Raw genomic sequence first — 22,060 nt, forward strand, 5'->3', positions numbered from 1 at the left:
TATTTTTTTTTCTGATCCATTGATTTTGCCGCAATATTTTTATATATTCATTGATTTTCTTTATGTACATATTAGTCCCTTGTTTGCATTGTTTTGTATTTTTCTGAAGTTCTTTTTACTGCATTTCCTGCATCTTGATTTTCTCCTGTACATGTACGGAGTTGATGTCACTGTGTGCCATGCTATGGTGCGCGGACCCAGTCAAGCCTTTTCAGGCTTATTGCCCCTGCTCCGAACATCTCGCAGATGTTGAGCAAAACTTAATTGTACTGAGTTGAAAGTGCATTAAAAAGGAAAAGCCTACTACCGTGACTTCATGGCTTAGAACTTCTAAGCTACTTGTTATTCAGGACGCATATCTTCTTTTTTAATTACCTAAGGCTATAATAATCAGGATATTTTACGCTCACTGGTGGGTGAAGGCCTCTCCTAGGGATATCTCGAATTTTCTCTGTACTTAATCAGCTTAGGTCATCCTTTTCGTGCGAATTCACTCATATCATCACGTCACCGATTCCTCTGCTATCCTTGACCCCATTTCCCTTCCAACTTAGCCCATTTTGTTACCGAAACATATAACGATATCTGCTGCATGCAATACATGACCTGCGCCACTCACTCCATCCTCTTAACGTCAGCTAGAATCATCATCATCATTCTATCTTGTTATTGTCGCTGAAGGATACAGGCTGTCCCTGCGCCAGAATATCAGATACCAACAGTTTGCCGTAAAAAGTGTTTGAATTTCAAGGGAAGCTTTGTCTCAACCAACGGGTTTGGCGTTCGTCGCTTTCTCGCGGTATAAATAAAATAAATAAATAAATATATACATACATACATATATACATACACACACACACACACACACATATATATATATATATATATATATATATATATATATATATATATATATATATATATATACACACACACACAACTTGGGGCAGATGTATGCAGCACTGGGTATGCGCGACAGGGTATATGTGCATTCTTGGCCAATGCTCATGGAGAAAGGATGTTACTGTGACACAAGGGGTATATAAGCCGTACATGTATTTTCAGAGTGTTTGTTTTCTGTCTATTTATTTTTCTTCAACATTCGCCACTCGACGTGCATCACACGTCGCCTTCGTGCTTGTGACTTAGACAGCTACAGCTACAGGCGACGAGGCCGCGCTTATGTCATCCGCTACTGCTGATACCTTCCCAACTGAAATAAGTTTCGTGTCATTCAGATTGCGAGGTTGCGTTGGGTCCGAGTTTCCTTTAAACATAAATTTGAGGCTGGTGCTAATACTCCCTCATAATCATCCCTTGTTTAGCGTAAAAAATGGTGCATGGACATCAGCTTTCTGTAGAGAAGACGCATACGAACCTTACTGACCCACCGCGGTGGCTCAGGACCTATGGTGTTGCGCTTCTGAGCACGAGGTCACGGGTTCAACTCCCTGCCGCTATGGCCGCATTTCGATGAAGGCAGATTGCAAACACGCTCGTGTGCCGTGAATTTGGTGCTGGTTAAAGTAACGAGTGATAGTCAAAATTATCCCGGGATCCTCAGAACGGTGTCCCTCAGAACCCGCTGTGCAGTTTTGAGACAATTTAATTCTTTCAAGAAACCTCACCGAATTTTACAAAGGTGCAGCATATTGCGTGGTACCTGAACAAGAGATCACTTACAGGGTCTCCATTTTACGCATGAACCATTTCTGGATTAAACTAAAAAAAAAATTGTTGCACACTGTCGTGAACGCAACGAAGGACATTCGTTTCAACTGGGCACAGGTTTGCACATTTTCGCAATGGCTAAGATTTTTCGGTAGTTCTCGCAGAGGTCTTTCAACGATCTTGCAAGTTTTCCCGCACAGGGATATCGCAGTACTTCATACGTTCAAAATCAGTGTAATGGAGCGTGAGATGTAATTTTCATAGGCATGTGATGACCGCCGTCTTCACTCTCAAGTTTTATTGAACTTTGTGTTCGTGGCATAACAACAAAAAAGAAGATTGTGACAGCAAAATAGAAAGCAATGAATTACAGAAATGTGTAGCCTAAACGGCAACTGTACATGATAAACAGAACCACCTGGTTGACATTTCACAAATACAAAAGCACACATATTTAGTTGTGTTGTAAAAAGCACACACACACACGCTACAGTTCGTTGACAGAGTAAAGCATGTGCAAAGGTAAGAAGGGGTTGACGTGCCTTCGGAGCTAAGGAGTAGAATAAATAACTGACAATTAAATTAAAAGAGGAGACTCTTGCCTTTACAGTGCTGTATGAATCAAACAATGCACGTCAGCAGGGTGTGCATTTGGGCAAGTTTATGACTGAAGCACTTAGAAACAGTGGGCTAAATACGGGAGCGAAGGCAAAGGAACTCGTACTTCAGCAAACCGTTCGGACAACATCCGGGCATCGCGCGCAAGTAAAACGTCGCTTAGGGCAAACGCTTTGACTCATTTGGCCCACTAAATTTTCAGAACAAGACCGATGCAACCGTAGGTGTATGGTTTTGTGCCATCCATGAACCCAATTTTTTGTACCGAGTGAAGAATACCTGACTCGAAACGATAATATTAATAATATTTGGGGTTTTACGTGCCAAAACCACTTTCTGATTATGAGGCACGCCGTAGTGGAGGACTCCGGAAATTTTGACCACCTGGGGTTCTTTAACGTGCACCTAAATCTAAGCACACGGGTGTTTTCGCATTTCGCCCCCATCGAAATGCGGGCGCCGTGGCCGGGATTCGATCCCGCGACCTCGTGCTCAGCAGCCCAACACCATAGCTACTGAGCAACCACGGCGGGTAAACTCGAAACGAGCCCGCATCCCTAGGTTTACCTATGACACCCATACATGGCGCTCCACGATACACGCATGTATTTCACTGGCGCACACGTGGATCGCGCTGTTGCGATAGCTGGACAGAAACGCGCACACCACAGATGCTCAGTATCGGCCGGAGTCAGGCAGCAGCGACAGCTTGTACAAATAACAAATACCAAGTGGCGTGCGGAACCAGTTTCGAGGCTTTGTGAAATGTGCGCGACAGCTGTATACCTCCAGGCACAGCTATACTACACAAATATGGACAGCCGCGCTTTCACCTGATTTGCGGTCTCGATTAAATTTTTATTGGAACCATCAGTGGGGAATTCTACGCACGAGCCAGGCTTGAACGCTGTGAAAAGATACCGAATGATAAATGCATACACTGTGCACAAAAAGAGACCAACACTCATGTGGTGAAGGAGTGTGTCCTAGCACGCGCCTTCTGGAAGCTGGTTGCAAGAATGTATTGGAGTATCCACCGTGCGGCCACCACGGCGGCGAGATAGGTTTGCAAGTCTCGTCTATTAAAGCACTAGCCACGTTTAGTGGCGATTGCGCAGCAGTGCAAAGCAATCTCGGCAATAAAGTAAAGCAATGCAACTCACACTGCGCGAACTACGTAATCTAGAAGAACAGCTGTTCTTCGCCTAGTTTCTTCGCCGCTGGTCTACGCGGTACCTAACCATCTGTCGAGGCAAAATTTTATTCAGGCAGAATGATGCCAAAATTACGTTTGCCGGAGTAAGCTGCAAGTGCCCCGATTGTCATTCATGAATTCGGGGCTGACAATAGTTTTCGCATGTATACTGTAACAGTGTTTTTGAAGTGTAAATGGCAAAGCCTGTCCCAAGTAGACGCCATGTACTGCTATGTTTGCTCCTTTGTTTATATCGAGTACGATGTATTTGATGTGCGAAGCGTATATCGTTCTCAATGCATGCACCGGTATTAGATGACAGAGTAATATGTACCACACTTGTGCGCGTGCCTACGGGTGAATAAATTTTCTTGCGATTTCGTTCATCGCCCGGTATAGCCGCAGTGGCCGATTTGACAAGTCAGTTGCGCTGTCGCCCACATGCGTCCGGATGCTGACGTGCAAGTGCGGAGAACTGAGTCAAGCAAGAAAGCGGGAGGCCTAGGTTGGTAAACGCACCGAGCGCGATAATGTCCTTTTCGCATGCAATTTGCCGAGAAGTCCGGCTTTTTCCTGGCTCATATCCACATCACCAAGATTCCAAGAGTGGACTCGACCTGTTGGAAACCACCATTAGCGGAAGCGCATACCAGATACATTCATTGCTTACCTGTAAGTGTCGGGCCCTATGGCCCAACTCTAACATGGCAGTAGTAGTCCAGCCTAGTCGACATCGGCACGACAAAGAGGAGAGGGAAAGGTGCGATAATAAATACGTTTGAAAAACTAGCGCACGATCAAAAGGAAGATGACCAAACGGTTATAGGGCAGCGTCGAGTTCGTTGTAGCACGTCTCTCCTTTGCTTTTGTCCTTTCCTCAGCGCGCTATTCGAACTTTAAGAATGCAGCCTACATTGAAAGTACAAACTGGGTGAAAAGAAAGAGAATACAAAAATGACGTCGCATTTTACATGCTAAGAAAGTTTCCGAATAACACATTCGTTGTTGTTGGGCGCCAAGTTATGGCGCGTTTTCGTGCCAGTTCTCGTACAAATAAACCGAATGCAGCAACACTGCTTGACCAAGTCGTTTCGAATATACGTCAGTAATTTCGTAAAGGGAATCTTCTGAATGGCCGCTGCTTTCTTGAAGTACAACCGGGGTTCAAGATACGACACGATGAAGTATGTTGGCGACGTGCTCTTCAAGCATGGATAATCTTACCATCCGCCATGAGCATACTTGCCGCGTCATACTGAGCATGGTCTTAGCACAACCTTGCCTCCTGCTTTTAATCCTACCTTAGTGAAAGTGACTGCAGAAGTGCAACCCTCACTACGGCGTGCAAACAGAAGAAAATTGTTCAAGGTGTAACCGAAGATCTGCAACATGCACTTGAGCTGTACACAGGTTTTTCAACCCTAATTCTTTTGCACTGTCTTCAAATATTAAGTACACTGTTTCCTTACGAAGTGAACGTAATACATCTAATAAAGCACCTTGTAGTAAAGGAGCGGCTGCTGGCTTGAACGCTACACAGTATTTTTTTTCCGTCAGCCGCAGTGACATTAACACAGAAGGAATCGGTCGGCGTACACCCTACGTGGCAATTAGCGTACGGTCTGTGTCAGCTGGAAAAGCTAGTGGTGTTTTCAAGCGTCAAAATAAAGTACGAGACCGAAGGTAGTACGATGACACATCAAGAATTCCGTCCGTCTGGTGATGAATTTAACCTTTGGGCGCCGACGTTGCCAGCGCAGGCCTAACGCCGCGGCTGCGTAAGGGCACTTATTCAAGCCTCCCTGAACAGCGCACAACCGACGCGGCCGCATACGGGCCCCGACTCGAGTTTGTCGTGAAGGCTCCATCAGAGCGCGTTCATGAGGATGTCTGCAGCTGCCCTGATGCGGTACGTCAACGAGGCTACCAGCGGCGCAGCAAGTGACGATGCATCGACGAGGGCTCGCTTCAGGGCGGTGAACCGCGAACCCACGTTGGCGTCATCGAAGCTGACGCCGAACACAACGTGCTTGCTTAGGTAGCTTGCCCACGTGTGGTTCCTAAAAGAGAGAGTAAAGGTACAAATAGACGACGGAGTAACTCGACGAGGCCTCAGTCAGATCTCGCACGACATTTTATTACTTATTAATTTTATTTATTATATTTACGTATACTGCAGCCCAATATATGGCTATAGCAGGAGTGGGGACATTATACATTACTATTCATCATACATTAAAAACATGTACGTATACAAAAAAAATGAATGATTAAAAAGAAGCGTTTACATATTAGCGAAGTGCTTACCAGTGGAAACTATAAAATCTTTTAGTGATATAGAATGAAAGTTACCGGGTAGAGAATCCTAAAGCTCAATTATATGTGAGAAAGATGTATTTGAATGCATAATGTAAAGAAGGAACAAGGCGTGTAGACACGTTGAATGTGTTAGTACGAGCGAAAATAGGTGTTACGTTCAAGGCGTGCGAGCTACTGGTACAACTTTCGTTAGTAAATGATATAGTTATAATCTGAAAGACCAGAGGTAGAGTTATCAACTGCATATAAATGTTCTAAGCTTCAATGCCCTAAAGTGAGGTAATGGTTAAAAGTTTCAGAGATTGTTGAGCATGTGTTGGTGAGAAAGTGCGGCTGTAATTTTGGCAAATGAAACGGGAAGATTTTCGCTGAAACGGATAGCTTCTTTCACAGTGTCTATAGGGAAGCCAAATGACAGATGCGCATTCTAGAACAGGGCGACTAACATTTTATATAATAGCAGTTTACTATGGCGAGGGGTTTTAGCTAAAGTGCGGGGCAAATAACTTATTTTTTTTAGAGCTTTCCCGTTTACCTATTCGATGTGGTTAGAAAAAGAAAGATGTTCTGTTAGAATGATATCTCAGTAGTCATATTGAGACACTCTTTAAAGTTTCATACAGAGAATAATAAAATGAGAGGGGGCTCTGTCTATTGCTAAATGACATCACGACTGTTTTACTACAGTTGATATTCATTTGCGACGTTTTGCACTAAGCGCAGAAACACGTGATGTGAGGTCGATAGGAGTTGACCCCGCTGAGTTAAAACAAACAAATCGCGAGCAACAATGAAGAAGACCGGCTGTCCAAAAGAATGACTGGCATCATTGAATATATGTTATTGACATGTTTCTATAATTGAGCACATAATCATTGTTCTTTTCGGTGACAGCACCAAGGTAATTTATGCTTTCCTGAATTTTCTCAGAATTGTTCTCTAAGCAGTTGCTGCAATTTAAATATTTGTTTTAAATGCATACCATTCCAATCAAGGCACTCGGCTGTTTCAATTACAGCGTTTCTTCTACCCATACTTACTTGAATTAAAAAAAAAAATCTACGAGATTAAAATTCAATCCTCTGGCACAAGCAGTACTGCTTACTGCATGCTCCAAGTCATTTACAGCGCATTCACAGGCGGTTTGCAATAATGAATTGCTCATATTTGTTAGTTGGCATAAATGAGAAGCTTTTCGGGCTGCTGCGGAATACCTCATTCGCTCCATGAAATTAAGTGCCATACACTTTGACTGCAACATGCACTGGATGGTTTCCTGCGCGCCCCATGCCAAAACTCTGTAGTTATCACGCATTTTTGCTGCAGCCTTCGACTCCGGAAGCATGGAAACGAATGTTTTAACGGAACTTGTCGGTTTGCGTCATGCATTATTTTCAACATTACTACGGCTGGGGTGCTGAAGGGCTCCCAAATAACGTAATCTCGAAACAGCAAAACTTATACAATTGCTACGACATCTCACCTGTAGATGTTCCCTGCAAGAACGCCTGGACTGTCGATGAATACTCGTTCCAAAAGCATCAGTTTGTTGTTTATGCCTCTATGAAGAGAATAAAGATTTCAAAATATATTTAACGCGTGCATGAAGCTTGCTACATGACGTATCCCACTAGATAATATGCAAGCTGTGTATGCTTTGCGCCCAGAAAATGTTGCGCGCAAAAGACCATTGTAAGCACGCCACACTTCGCATAAAATTTGAAAAAGCCTGCATGGAAAGCTATATTAAGCACCCAATACCACAGCACTTAAATGGTCACGCGAATAGACTTGCGCTTCATTACACTTCTGCGCGAAAAAAAAGGAAAGTTGAGGATAAATACCACACAAACTGGCGCAAGACAAAGCCTACACAAGTCATCGGCAGCTTGTCTATCACAAGCTGCCGACAAGCTCCTACACATGCAGGGAAACGTTCCATCATATTTTCAGCAATAATAACAGGCGCTGCACCTTAAGATACTACGCTTAAAGTATTCTTGTTTCCGGCGGCGTATCGCGTGTCACAGCAAGTGCAATAGTCATTCGAAATTATACGAAGTTTATGTCTTAACTCGATCAGGTCAATTAGCCGTACATGTGGAAACTTGTTTCATCACTTACATGAGCTTTCTGACGAATTACTTCTCGAACCGGCCGCGCAGACTCTCCTTAATCAGGGTGTGAGACCGGGCTAGTTGCTATTCCATGCTGAAGTGACCAGCGCAAATCCTTAATCCTTAATACTTATTCATCTATTTGGCTGATCTGTCGTCATTCTCTTCGACTGCCACACCATTCGCGCACGTTTGCTTATGAATTCTTTGCTCCGAGTAGTGTGCAATGCGGTACTGGTCAGTATGCACTAAAGATAATAGCAGCTAGTTTTTCTTTCTTGCTTCCGCCGTTCCCAGTAAGAATTCAGCCAAATGTATCTGTTTTCTGGCATCCTTTTCTGTAGACGGGTCGTGCTTGAGGCGCTGATAACAAAACTAAAAGCCGTACATCTGATAATGTCTCACATATCGAAAATAGTTGTTAAAGCCAACGGAATGACACGAAAGCGTACACGACATAAGCGCAGAATAAAGGAGAACATATCGATGGAAGCTCGTGTTGTTTTATATGACGCGATGTTAAAGGGCCATGCGCACAGGCCTGGAGGCGCCTGGCGATGAATGGAGATAACAAAAATTGAGTGTTGACACTATTCATAGACATGTTTCTGCAAATACAACAATCCAGTTCAGCTACACGGCCCGCGGAAAAAAATTCGCGGATTAGTGTTATAATTTCATATAAGCTAAAAACAGGCCGTCCCAACCACGACAAAACTGTAGCTGCGAAAAATGTATTCTGAAAACCTCGAATCTTAACCGCATTTGATTTCGATTTTAGCCAGTAGGCACTTCAAAGGGCTGCTAGAATAACTTATGTGGTCGCGCGAAGCCACAAATGCAAGAAAAACAGATCTAAGTCATTTGTTCGCTAAAACGACAAATTGTTTACTGAGTACTTTATGAAAGACGCCTAATGTTCGCCAACGCCGAGAGAAAATTTAAATTACAGCTGTGATTTCGCTGTAGCGAAAGATATTGCTATTTACAGGCGTTATAAACTGCTCAATATTCTCGCGAATCTGCTCAAATTGATGAAAGAAAATCTTGATCTCGGATCTGCTAGAAAGCTTGGCTATCCGTTAGAAGCGCATTTTAGTCGACAAACAAGCAAATAATCAGCGAGATGTAGCAGAAGATTTGCCCAAATGACCACACTGCATTTATCGTTTACAGCTACTGCCGTACGTGTAGTGAGGTGCGGGCTGTAATGTCGCCTTTTTGCTCAGTATCCTTCACAATCTTGGCAATCTGTTTCGCAAACGATGCTTGGCTCTACATGTGGTATGGCAACGCGGCGATTTGTCGCTTAACTCAGCCTCTTCGGCGTTGCAGTGTTGGGGAAGATTACCATGGAAAAAAAATTGTGAGACGATAATCTGTTCTAGCAAAAAAATTCTAGCAGACCTAAGCGACATTACAGGATCACTGAGAAAAGATAAGCGTAACTGTCGCACAGTTTCATTAAAGATGAAGCCATTCTGACGCGTGGCACTCCCTGGCTCTCAACGCCGCTCCAAGAGGCATCGTAAGGGCGCCACTATCAACGAGGCGACGGCGTGACATTCCCGCTGTACTACTAAATGACTACCACCACGCTACTACATGACTCGATGTCGCATTTCTAGCGTGTGGGCGTGTAGTTCTCAGAAGTGTCGACACGATATTTTTGGTACTAGTGGAAATGCTGAGAACTGACAATTACCTCGGTCCGCCGCTAATATTACCTTGCACCTGAGTTATTGCCGTTATCACCCCGTACGAACACGAGGTGATACGACAATACACGTATAAAAACAGCATGCCTGCACACTTTTTATGAATGCGAACGCTATCACAAGATCCCCAATATTGAGAGCTTGTTTACGATTGCCGTAATGACACCAGTAATTTCACTATCTTTGATATTGATCCAACTTTGGGCAACACTGATTAAAAAGGAATTCAAATGCAGTCACACTTGATTATTCGACCCTACCTGTAGCACTTCCACGCGCTATAGTAAAGGGACAATGTCTAACGGCGAATGAAATTTTAGCCTCCATTACATAAATATATCATGAGTAAACTTCATGAACGTTTCAGCTTGTCTGTGTTGTAGATAACTCTAGCTGCTTCTACAGAGCACAGTGACTGTCCAGAACGTCCCAGCCAAATAATCCGTGCATATTGAAAAGGAGTGAATAGCTTTTTTTAAATTTTCACTAAACTTTACTCTGTTTTGCTTAGATATAGTGCATCTCTCAGTGTGATAACTGGCAGGTCTGAAATAGCAAAGTAGTTTTGTGCAACTCTACGATGTACAATTACAACAAAGAAACTCAACATTTCTCGCCACACACAAGCACACATATTCAAAGATAAGGAAACTTGCAATTTAGCCTCAACCGGAATGATACTTGAAGCAGGGATTCAACTCCTTACCTGAAACTTTTGCTCTGGTGTCTCTCCTGCTCGACAGCATCGGCGGCCCTCGAGAAGCTTTCCACGGCTGACACTAGTGGCCCTGCGGTGAGTAGCGAACCAGAATGACAAATCAAGAATCGGTATATAACCTTGGCCAGCCATACTTGCGTCGAGCACCTTTCTAGGAAGATAAACAGTTCCCACCCTAGCGAATCAGAAACCGCCATCGAAACACAAACACTGTACTTCTAGATTACCGTGGGAAGAAAAAGGCATGTATTCTGCTATAGCTTAGAACGACAGAAAGCTGAGCTAATTGGTAAGGATTCATTATGCAAAATATAAGTGAGGCGTGCAGACAGGACACAAGAGTAGAGAAGTGGACAACACAACTTCGTTCGTGTTGTCCACTTCTCTACTCTTGTGTCCTGTCTGCACGCCTCACTTATATTCTGCTATAGTTTCTACTTTGGATAAATAACATTAGGTAATTCCATGCGTTTTCCTAGCGTCAATAACGGCAGGTATTGACGGTGCACGGGTGGCGCTTGTGGTCGGGAGTGATAAGATAAGTGATAAGTGATGCTGTGATAAGCCTCGAAGATTTCGCACAGGTATGGCTTTTCGCTTAGCGAGGCGTAAGTTCTTAACAATCTTCTGCCGACAGGGTTCCTTGCAATAATTCCTAGAGCGAACGCGGGCGCTAGTGTCTACGGAAGCTGCAATGGGGGCGGTTCAGCCAACATCGGATTTGCCACAACTTCGTCCTTCTGGCTTAAATCGGCTCCGAAACTTTGTAAGTTCGTGATTTGCAAGATAGCACTGTGTAATAAACAATTAAATAAACGTTATCTTTATTATATGTTCCCTTTTCTTCTTTTTTTGTACCTATTACAATCAACGTGCACTTTCTTATGTTATTTTCTTATGAAGCTGTGAAATTTTGATGTACGCCCCCTCTTATGTAATGCCTTCAGGCCCTTAAGGTTGAATAAATGAAAGGAAAGGAAATGAAAAACTGTCCGACAGCATGATTCGAGCAGACGACCTCTAGCACAGGAGCTCGATATTAAAACCACTACGCCACGGGCGCATGCATCGACAGGCGACATAGAACGGCCTTATGAATTTCTTGCGGTCAAGTCAGCGTGTTGAGACACTTGGCGCGTTTCGACTTGGCCACCTCGACAGCAGCTGCACTTAGTAGCGAGTGTGCGTGCTCAACGAGTATTCTACACTTCGGAAAGTATAGATCGCTTTGAAATTTAGGACAATAAAGACAGATAAAGTGTAATAAACAAAGCCACAAGCACGAAGATCAGGCAAATCGATGTACTTCCCATTGTTCCCGTTCCCATGGTGTCTGAGCGATAGCAGCGCCAGAGTTCCCTCTAGTAATTATTGCATAAAAATCTATGGTTCTGCCCACTCCTTCTCATCGTATACATCTGCGCGGCTTCGCTTTTCTTTCTGCTTTAGATTTGTCACCGACTCTTTCTAGCCTTCTTTATTGTGCCGCTTTAAATATTTGTGCTATATGTCAGCCATGAATCATGACAAGTTAATTCAAATACTTTGTTATAAATATTCATATATATTAAACATCGTTAGAAATAGTGAAATAGTGTGACAATGTTGGCATTTTGCATTATAACGCATGCAGCGCACTGCATATTAAGTGGGAACCTTGTTGCCGACAAGGCTGCATGTTTACGGTGGTGGGGTTTTAACTCGCATGGAGAGAAAGCTAATTGCGTGGGTGCCACAATACATTTGCATACGTATTTATTTGTACCAGGTTTTATGAACATATTTGCGACACAACGTCACGATCGCTTTGAGCTGTCGTGATTTTTCTAAATGAAAGGGGAAAGCATGCAAGAGCATACTCCCGTGAAAAAAAAAAAAAGCTCAATCTCTGACGAAGTAAGAGGCACGTTAGCGTATTGCAATAAATCAATCACCATTCGATCTTTAGGTCTTAAAGAACGGTTTTTCATTATCTAGTGGATTGCTTGCTGCTATGATTCCGGCTTTTCAATATCTTATGCGTATTTTTCATGGTAAATTTCCTGACGTTAACACTTGGAGCGCAGAGCTCCAAATATTAGCGCTTATCACCTAACGTGTTGCACTATAAGGCGTGCACGTAACATCAAGTGATAACAGGACGTCTAGCGTTACAACGTTCATATACCGCTGGCGTCCGGGTAGTCAAAGTACAAGAAAGCGATCCTAGACTCGCTTTTTTTTTTTGCAACGTTTTTCAAAGATGCGAATCTTATAAAGAGGGCTCTCGAAGTGCAGTTGCTTGTGTTTTGATCTTGAACCACCAAGAATATTTATACGTTCCTAAACAACAGGCATTTTACGCAAACTTCTATGCAAGAAGCATAGTGCCCCTCTGTCGTGCATTCCAAGTTACTTGCAGAAACGCGCAAGACGAATACGGGAGACAAGAATAAAGAATAGCACCGCTTTACGTATCTCCCGTTCTCGTGAAGTTGCCACAGTTGGCACTTCTCGCTCTCCCCAATTTTTCGTTTCTTAGCACCTTCCTGTAGGTGGAAGTGGCCCAGCCATTCCTTTGCCCCACTCTTCCTACGCGTCGGACATTGCATCACGTTTCGCGTGCCCCACGCACCCACGTCGATCCGTTGGTCCTCGATGTGCGTGGCGTACAGCACCCGCAGCTCGGCCAGACTCTCGTTGAGTGCCGCCGCGTACGGACGAACCGTGTGGGGCAGCAGCGCCGGCACCGCCAGCAAGTGGGCTGCCGACGCCAGCAGCTGCGTGACGGCCCGAAGGAACTGGCCGGCACATACGGAGAAAGCAAAACAAAACAAACAAACGAAAACAATTAATACAGTCAGGTATTGGTACACGGAAGTGGCCGGTAGGTACTTGAGAAGGAATGTACGGAGACATTCTAGCCACACCGCATGCTTCCGGCTATCGAGCACTTGCTCTGACCTTGAATTGTGCAAATAAAGCGCAGTCTGAATAGGACGCTTTCTTACGGGACATCGATATCGACACCCGCCGTGGTTGCTCAGTGGCTATGGTGTTGGGCTGCTGAGCACGAGGTCGCGGGATTGAATCCCGGCCACGGCGGCCGCATTTCGATGGGGGCGAAATGCGATAACACCCGTGTGCTTAGATTTAGGAGCACGTTAAAGAACCCCAGGTGGTCGAAATTTCCGGAGTCCTTTGCTACGGCGTGCCTCACAATCAGAAAGTGGTTTTGCGCGTAAAACCCCATAATTTTTCTTTCGATCTCGACAGTCAGCTAGTGTGGCGCTGCAGACAGCTGCATGGCTTAGTTTATGGCATTGTAGTGGCTGGCACTGCACCATAAAAATCGGGCGCCTCCGAAGGGCGTGGCAGTTGGGCTAATCGACTTTCCGGTTTCGGTTTTGAGGACGCAATGGGCTGCAGTCAATCCTCGCACAAAACTTACCAGCGTCAATTTGTTACAAATCTGGAAGTACCTGTCGGATCCTATCAGGCAGTGCTCCAGGTCTTCCACTAGTTATGCACGACCGTCTGTCATTTCTGCTTCAAAAGTATATTTCCTTAATTTTTATCTTAGTGCTTTAATTACTACCACGACTCTCTTTAATATGTCTGCCGCTTCTGCAAGAGTGATGCCGAAGAAAACCAACAAATATATACCTTCACTATTCATGGGGATCTTCGAACGCATTTTCTGAAACGCTTTCTATGACACTGAAACAGAGAGAATAATAATAAAAAAAACGTGGCTGTGTCAACGGTGGTAACGGAATGCATATGTTCTACTTTCTCTTCGGCAGGCGAAATAACTTGTATATAGAGGCACACCAGTGTAGTGGGGCAGGATAACCTATCACGAACTGCATCTACCTGTTTACAGGAAAAACTGTGGACAAGATTTTGATCTTGAATGACGTTTTGCTTTTAAAAGCTTCGGAGTCAGAGCTTATGGCAGAGCTCTGTCCTCCGCTTGAGGAAGGTAAAGGTCGCCTGACTCGTATAATCGCGTACCTAAAAATCACGTGAGGCACCACTTTCGTAAAACATGAATGGAACAGCGGCGTTTCAACATGCCGAGAAAATTCGCGCTGAGATCCGTGCTGTCACAAACACATTTCTTTAAAAAAGACTGCTTACTATCCAATAGATTACTGTGCGCAACAACTGTGATATTTACCGAAAATTCCTTGTCGACCATCTTGTAAGCCATTTCCGTCTCGTAGATGGTGTGGTATAATGGCAGACAGGAGTCGAAACTCTGAAATAAAATAAAAGGTTAATAATAAGCTCAAGAGATATTGTTCGCAGCGTCATACTATATACATTGTATGCCGGAAACTCAGAATTCGTGTGCCGAACACGGCATATTTATCTTCAATACATGCAACACTGTTGCTGACCAAAATCTCTGGCAAATGGGCAGCTTGTAAATGAAGAACAAGTAAACTGTGATAACGTCTCTTGCAATCATATGAGAGTAACTGAAGTAAATGAATGAATTATGCACTACTGAATGTGCAAAAAACGCTCAACCAAGGCATGAAATCTAAAAAGAGCTTCAAATTTGAAAAGATCTTGAAATAATTGTATAAGTTCAAGTTACCGCTCAGGAAATTAATGAGTAAACATGCATGAAAGCTGCATGAATAACCAGTGTCTCTGACCAGGAAAAGTCGCTATAAAATGGCCGCCTGTGTTTCGTCCTTAAGAGGAAGCTTTAGCTCAGGTGCTCCTTTCTAAATACACGTAAAAGGAGAAGTCGATTTTCTCCGCAACCACGGCACCAAATTTGCCGAGATTTGTTGCATTTAAAGGAAAAACTTAATATGTAGTGAATGTTGGTTTCGAATTTTCGATTTATATCCTGAATTTTTCATTAAAAATGGGCAAAAATTGAAAATTTTAAGAAAGCGAAACTATCAAGTTTACAACTATGTAACTCAGCAAGTAAAAACGACGTGACGATTCCGTGAATTGCATCTGATAGTACATCTAAAGCGGACAAAATTAGCGGACAAAATTAATATGTTACATGTGAATTTCGAAAAATTCAGTAATATGGAAATACAGCTTTTGCATAACGCTTGTACACAACGTAAAAAATTCAAGTAAGATATATATTGACATAGCAAATTTGTCCGCTTTGAATTATCTAAGGGATGCCGTTTACAGAACTGCGATATGTGTCCTTGATGCCGAGCTATTGATTTATAAACTTCGTGCGTCTATTTTTTCCGAACCTTCGAATTTTTGAAAATCGTTTTCACAAAAGTGAGGCCCTAAATCGAAATTCCACTGCGAACAGTCACTAGAATTATACTTCCTCTTTCAAATGCAGCAAACTTAATTAAAACCTGTCCAGGGGTTTTCCCAGAAATGCGTTTTTGCGTTTTACGTGTATTTGAATAGGCCGCGTCAGAGTTGGGCCCGAGCTAAAGCCTCCTCTTAAGTATAAAACATATAGTCAGCGCGTATTACTTAGCCTTAGTAAGTATTAGCAAGATTTTAATTTTGAGTTATCGAATAAAAAAGATTGAGTAACAAACACGAACTGAATTGTACTGAAGTCTTCGAGTATTTGCGTATTCATATTGCTTTTATAATGCGAACGACCTCACCTACCTGGTTACGGCAGGCGTACCGAACGTCCACGCAAGGAATGCCAAGTTCGTGGAAGAACGGCGCGTAATCACTGTCCGACGCAAGATCCAGGAACCTGAATAAAGCATTATACCGATTGAGCTTCAGGTCAATGCGTAAGCACTACAAAAGGGTGTTGCAGCAGCCAGATCTGATGCTGATCGTAATATTGCTGACAAATTTGACATATCAGTGAACACAAAAGGACGCGCATTGCAGTGAAATTGAAAAAGTGCGACAGGGAGTGAAATTGAAATAGAGTGCGGCTACAGTAAAGATTTTATTCCGATAGCACTTATATGGACACTATAAATGCGCTAATGTAGGCGCGTTTCTGCTGTCGGCGTCAACGCCGTCGCGAGGTTTCGCATTAAGACCAAGGGCGATAAAATCGTCGCCGCACGCCGCGTGCTGTATGTGCGAGTGAAAGCTTGCGAGGGTTAACCGGCGATAGCGGCTCAGTCTCGCGCACGCAACGGAGAAAAGCGGGGAGAAAGCGCGCGCCGTCTTGCGTCGCGTGCAAGACTCTAGGGTAGGGAAAGGGGGGGGGGGGTGTTCTATTCCGGGTACTCAGGGTACTCCGGGCGGCCCGGTCCGTTGTATATTGAAAGCCATCTGCGAAGGGACGTCTGCGTTTTCGCGGCTTTGTTCGGGTTGGCGCGGGTCGCCGCACGAAGTTCAATTCGCTCGCTGTTGCTGCCGCAGTTTCTCACTCCAGCGTTTTGACAGCGAGTTTCCGCGGTCATCGAGTGAGAGGTGTTAATGTTTGCTTGTGCGCGCCTAACACCATGCTTGTTAATTTAGTTAGTGTGCCTAAGTTTACAAGTTTATACGACCAATAAAAATACTATCCTCACTTCGTATAGCTGTACAGTAAGTTGCTATCGCAATCGGTGCTTCACCTTTCTGGCGTAACCGCGACTTTCTTTTTGAACGTTTGAAAGGCTGCAAGTGAGTTGTATATTAAGGCCTCGCTGCGAAGAACTTCGACTTCACTTTTGACTACCCGTGGTTTCGAAGAATTATCTGAAAGGTGAATACAAGGAGTCATTTCCACACTCTCTCGAATTCGGAATGCGGTTACCACGGCAGGGTATCAAATCTATAACATTCTGTTGAGCAGGCGAAGTTCGTTGCAACTATCCAAGGATGCGGATGCTAGTCACGAGCATAACTGTTATCTGCTTTTTATTACTCATGCATTTCCGTAAGAGAAAGTTTCAGGGAAGGTCCAGCATAAACTGAACGCCATAAGGTCAACCATTCCCGTATTAAAGAAACTAAATTATACGGGACAAAGCGGGAAGAAAATTAAACGTCCACTACTATTCGAAAAAGGGCGTATATACAGCGCACTGAATAGACGATATTCTTCCATATGTTTAAGGAGATATTTTATTTTAGATCGGTCATGATTTGATGAGAAGATCAACTGCTTAATGAGAATTCGCCTACTCATGTTATTCTTGCCTAGACAAAGCGATTACTGCTACCTATTTCTTCCAAAATATAAGCGAAATTGACGTTGCGAAGGGCACGATGCTCATGTGTGTTTTTAATTAAATCATATATTATATTTGAAGGTACATATGTTATATTAATTATATACATCGCTCTCGTTCTCGCGGTGAGCTGCACTTACACTCCACACATTTAGCTGAAAGTGCGCAATGCGAAATCACTGAACTGCTTTACATGTATTGAGACCGACGCATTTATTCATTCCCATTCAATCCTCTTCGTTTTCTGTCTGCGAAGAAAGTTCTGAGTCTCATTACGGCAAAATTAAACGTTAGATGACTCGTTAAATGGCCAAGAATCACTTGGTTGACGCCAGAATGATGCCCAGTAATAAACAATTGTAAGGATGTTGTCAACCAACGTTTCTAGGTGAAATCTTGAAAGTGACAACAGTTCACGTAGTGACCTAAATGAAGGACCACAGAGCACTTTCTTTAGGAATGACATGCATTTCAGACGCTTTTTTCGTTTTGCAAGTGCTTCAAATCCGCAGTAGATGCAAATTTTCGCATATGTGCGTACCTTGGCTCGGTGTCAGGATTGTTGAACGACGGCGAGTTCACAAGCCAGGTGTCGAACACCGACGCCCTCCCGTGCGCGACTTCGTCCTTGTCCGGATTCGGAATCTACGCAACAAACACAGCGTGAAGCTGTAGAAAACGAAAGCGTAAAACTTACGCTCTACCTGTCCATTTGTGAAAATGATTGCTCACTAGTATAGGGCAATGTGATGTCTAGAAACATATGATGCTTGATGATGTCACAATATCAGTAAAAGATCGGTGATAACTAATTTTCATCAGACATTCTCGCCCTCGCAGCTGTGCCTATGCAAACAAAATGAGGAAAAGGGCGGAGCCTATGTGCAGGGGTTTCAACCAATATTTCTGGCTTTGCGATTGGCGAATCCCTTGTCGAAACGTGAGTGACAAAGGCAAGCGGGTGTTGTCTTTCAGAAACGCCGTGAAAAAGAAAAAAAAAGCAACATACTTTTAGCATTGTGCAGCTGAGGTTGTGGCAAGCCTACCCACTTTCATCGAGAAGTTACGTCACTTCCATTGATTAAACGTGCTCGTGAGGTCAAAGTTCCGCATCTTTTTTTTTTAAGGATACACAAATCTTAAGAAGCTGTCTTTGGCTTGCGATGTGCCAGAATTTATTACCAAAAGGTGCCAGACACAATATTAGCCTGGACATGCCGGCTACGAAAAGGCTCCTCGTGTGGCTGTCCAAATTCGGATGCTTCCCGCCGTACCTTTTTAGACGACTGCCAGATCAAATGGGCCAGCAGAGGACTGGAGGACACTTCCAGAGTGCCGTTTCCCTGAACGGCAATGTCCACGTTCAAGTACGCCACAGCTTGATGGCTCAGCTGCACGCGATGATGCTGCGTAGAACAGAGATCCTTTAGTTAAGCTTTGCGAAGCTTTGAGATTACACAAAAGAACTCGTAGCAATTTCCTGTGAAGCGATGATTCGCATACCATTCGTGATAAAGTAAGCGACATCCAAAGAAGACAGGTTCGCAGAAATATGGAGCCTTGAAGTGGCTAACAGCGGTCGAACAAGTGATACCTCAAGTATGAATTGAGAAGTTCTTCAATTGTAGAAGCTAAGTCCTCCTGCGGAAACGCTGGCTCCTCGTTGCACATCCCTTGTTAGGCCACCGTTGACCAGTTATTGATATACGTTACTCACTACCATAAGCATGGCATCCGAGATGAGGTTGCGCGCGCTTCGCTGCCCATATTCGGAGGCCATACTATGAGCTATAGTTGCAATGCAAAAGAATCAGCTTTCAATCTGCAAGCGCACTAAAGAGCATGTATGTTGGTTCAGGTTAAGCTACATCCGACGACCGCTGTACGCGGCTCTGGATGTATTTGGAAAACTCAGCAATTTTGACATAACGCCATGACCCAACACTTGTACAACTATTTCTTCAAGAGTCGTGTTTAGGGAACAGTTACGGGAACAGCGGCAGCTTCATTATAATGCCGTCCATGACCAGCTATTATACTACAGTGAGAGGAAATGCAGAACGTCAAGGACTTCGCACAAGACAGCAAATACTTAAATCCCTGCATATCAACATTCCTCTTTTTGCTAACGCTTCCTATCGATTCTGAGAACGTCAACACGCGGCGTGAGAGTCAACGTGCTTGCAGTCATTACTACGGCGTTTGCACTTTTCTTGTTCAGAGTATAGGAACGCTCGATTTTCGTTAACAGTGCCCTACCTCGGCCCATTCCTGGGATCCAATGAGACCAAACTCTTCGGCGCCCCAGCTGCAAAACACGAGCGTGCGACGAGGCTTCCAACCTGGACAAATACATAAATGGTTTGAATTAATGGCACAGTTGTTTACTCGACCTTTCTTTCTCGCAAATGTCGTTTCACGCAAAGAAATATCATATGCTAATAGGCGCACTGTGTTCCTGGTAGAGGTGGACAGACTTTCGCCCGCATGTGAGTCTTCGCCCGATCCTACGCGTTTTCCTGCTATCTATCTATCTATCTATCTATCTATCTATCTATCTATCTATCTATCTATCTATCTATCTATCTATCTATCTATCTATCTATCTATCTATCTATCTATCTATCTATCTATCTATCTATATATATATATATATATATATATATATATATATATATATATATATATATATATATATATATATATATATATATATCCGTTCGCCCGGCTCGAACAAAGGCATAAGCATAATACTTTATGGACGATATTGCGAAACAGTTCTGCAAAGCCCGCAAGGTGGAGCAAGTCTCGTGAAAGGAATGTATTGTCATCATCCACCGAACAGTATAACACTACGGAACAAATAAAATCCCACACTAATTTTTACACGAGGCACAGCCGAGCAAGCGTGAATTTTTTCCAACATATTGCAGATTTGTAGGCGTTACAATTCCCAGCGAACAGCACTATTAGTTTGAAGAATTATGCCTAACATGGCGTAGCGAGATCTGTCAAACGCGACAATTTCTGCTGGGACGGCCAAACGTACTGCCGAGCTAGGCCTTCTGAACGCCGAGCGAGAGATTTAGCTCCGATTCCTTCATGCCTGGGGCAACAACGTCGTCATCAGCGCACGCAACACATTCACGACTGAGTAATGGCTTCTTTTCTCAGCATAACGGTATCAAAGTAAGGCATGTGAATAAGATGGCTCGATAGATAAAAGCGATAATGCTATAACATGTTTTACTTACATCGATTTTATCAAGAGATCATTTCAGAGACTGTTCAAAAGACGTCTGAAGTACAAAAATCTAACAAAATCGCACAACTATTGGACACTAGAGTGTACCACTGAAGCAAAAAACCGTACGTGTTTGCGAGAGAGAGACAACACGACCCGGCTAGCATACAAGCTGTCGGGCGCCATCTTGCTGGAGAGGTTGCCGCTGCGTGCTTGAATTCGGATCGTGCCACAAGACGCGTTACCGAAACGTCGCCAGCTCTTTGATCCAATTGTCGATACACGTGCATGGCATCGAAAAAAAATGTCTCAGTTACGTGCGTGCGGCTGTGGTGTGCGGCGGGTGTCCTTTGAACTACCTTAGCGCATATAGAACGTGTCGTCAACTCGACGTGTGCTCTATCGGTGTGCTCGAGTTAAGGCACTCACAACGCCAGAATCGCAAGCGTTAAAAAAAAAATTACCTCTGCCACGAACATTTTCGACGAACGTTAACTGCAAAAAAAAAAAAAAAAACTCACCTTGCCGGGCCATCTTGCCGTATGCTTCAGCAATGGCCATCAACGCCACCGTGCCGCTGACGGGGTCGAACGCGCCGGGCGTCCACGCGTCCCGGTGGTTCCCCACCAAAACCAGCTTCTCTGGCGAAACGAAGGCAGGAAAGGAAGAGTGAAAGGAAGTGGTGACATCAAACAACATCATTTCTTTTTTCATGCAAGCATGGTTTATTTACACGAGGCGCCATTAGTGCCTGTGAGAGAGACAATAGGGAAATTTTGCTGGTAGGCCTGCCGTTTCCCTTAACGATCCACTGCCGTTAGCTTTATTTCGCTATGTCGCTGGAAGAAGGCCTGTAGGCGCAGTGCACATTCGTTCCGTACGTGCCTTCATTACTTATTTCTAGCGTGTACAGTTGCTACGCGTATACCTAATAAATTGCCAGGAACAAACGGAGTGAGCCAGACGGAAGACGACGACGACGAACGTGCCAGTAGGCGGCGAAGACCGGCTCCCGCTTCTGAAAATGATTTCGGTGATTTAATTTGAGCCCAGTTCGACTATTTTAGTGCCAACGGACTCTTTAAGTTGTGGCGATCCCGTAGACACCCGACTCTTGAAGGTGGGTGGCCTTCTTGCGATTTTATCGGCCTTTTCCGTCCAGGCTACGCCGCTGCGACGCTAACCCTTGCCGCGCTTGTGTTAGCGCGGCGAAGTGCTGCTGCGGCGCCAGCTCTTCTCGTCAGTGTCTGCCGTGATGGAATGCGAAGTGGAAGGGGAGCTTCTGACTCCCGAGGAATTTTCCAAGGATCTCGGATGGCAAACAGTTGCTGCC

The 22,060-nt window shown here is 44.1% G+C and overlaps 1 protein-coding gene across 3 annotated transcripts in view; it reads right to left on the minus strand.

Annotated features, from left to right (window-relative positions):
- Positions 1-1,946: 1,946 nt before the first annotated feature.
- LOC139052940 (N-acetylated-alpha-linked acidic dipeptidase 2-like) overlaps positions 1,947-22,060 on the minus strand; it is an 85,481-nt gene continuing 65,367 nt past the window's right edge. For all 3 annotated transcript variants that reach the window (XM_070530085.1, XM_070530088.1, XM_070530086.1), the window contains exons 10-19: positions 21,249-21,368; positions 19,743-19,825; positions 18,758-18,889; positions 18,025-18,128; positions 15,964-16,057; positions 14,519-14,599; positions 12,971-13,136; positions 10,345-10,426; positions 7,287-7,364; positions 1,947-5,544 (exon numbers count right to left, since the gene is read on the minus strand). In XM_070530085.1, the coding sequence (XP_070386186.1) occupies positions 5,352-5,544; positions 7,287-7,364; positions 10,345-10,426; positions 12,971-13,136; positions 14,519-14,599; positions 15,964-16,057; positions 18,025-18,128; positions 18,758-18,889; positions 19,743-19,825; positions 21,249-21,368 (1,133 nt within the window). In that variant the 3' untranslated portion in view covers positions 1,947-5,351. The remainder of the gene's footprint in view (positions 5,545-7,286; positions 7,365-10,344; positions 10,427-12,970; positions 13,137-14,518; positions 14,600-15,963; positions 16,058-18,024; positions 18,129-18,757; positions 18,890-19,742; positions 19,826-21,248; positions 21,369-22,060) is intronic.

This window comes from Dermacentor albipictus, unplaced genomic scaffold (assembly GCF_038994185.2).
Source record: "Dermacentor albipictus isolate Rhodes 1998 colony unplaced genomic scaffold, USDA_Dalb.pri_finalv2 scaffold_44, whole genome shotgun sequence".
NCBI lineage: Eukaryota > Metazoa > Arthropoda > Arachnida > Ixodida > Ixodidae > Dermacentor > Dermacentor albipictus.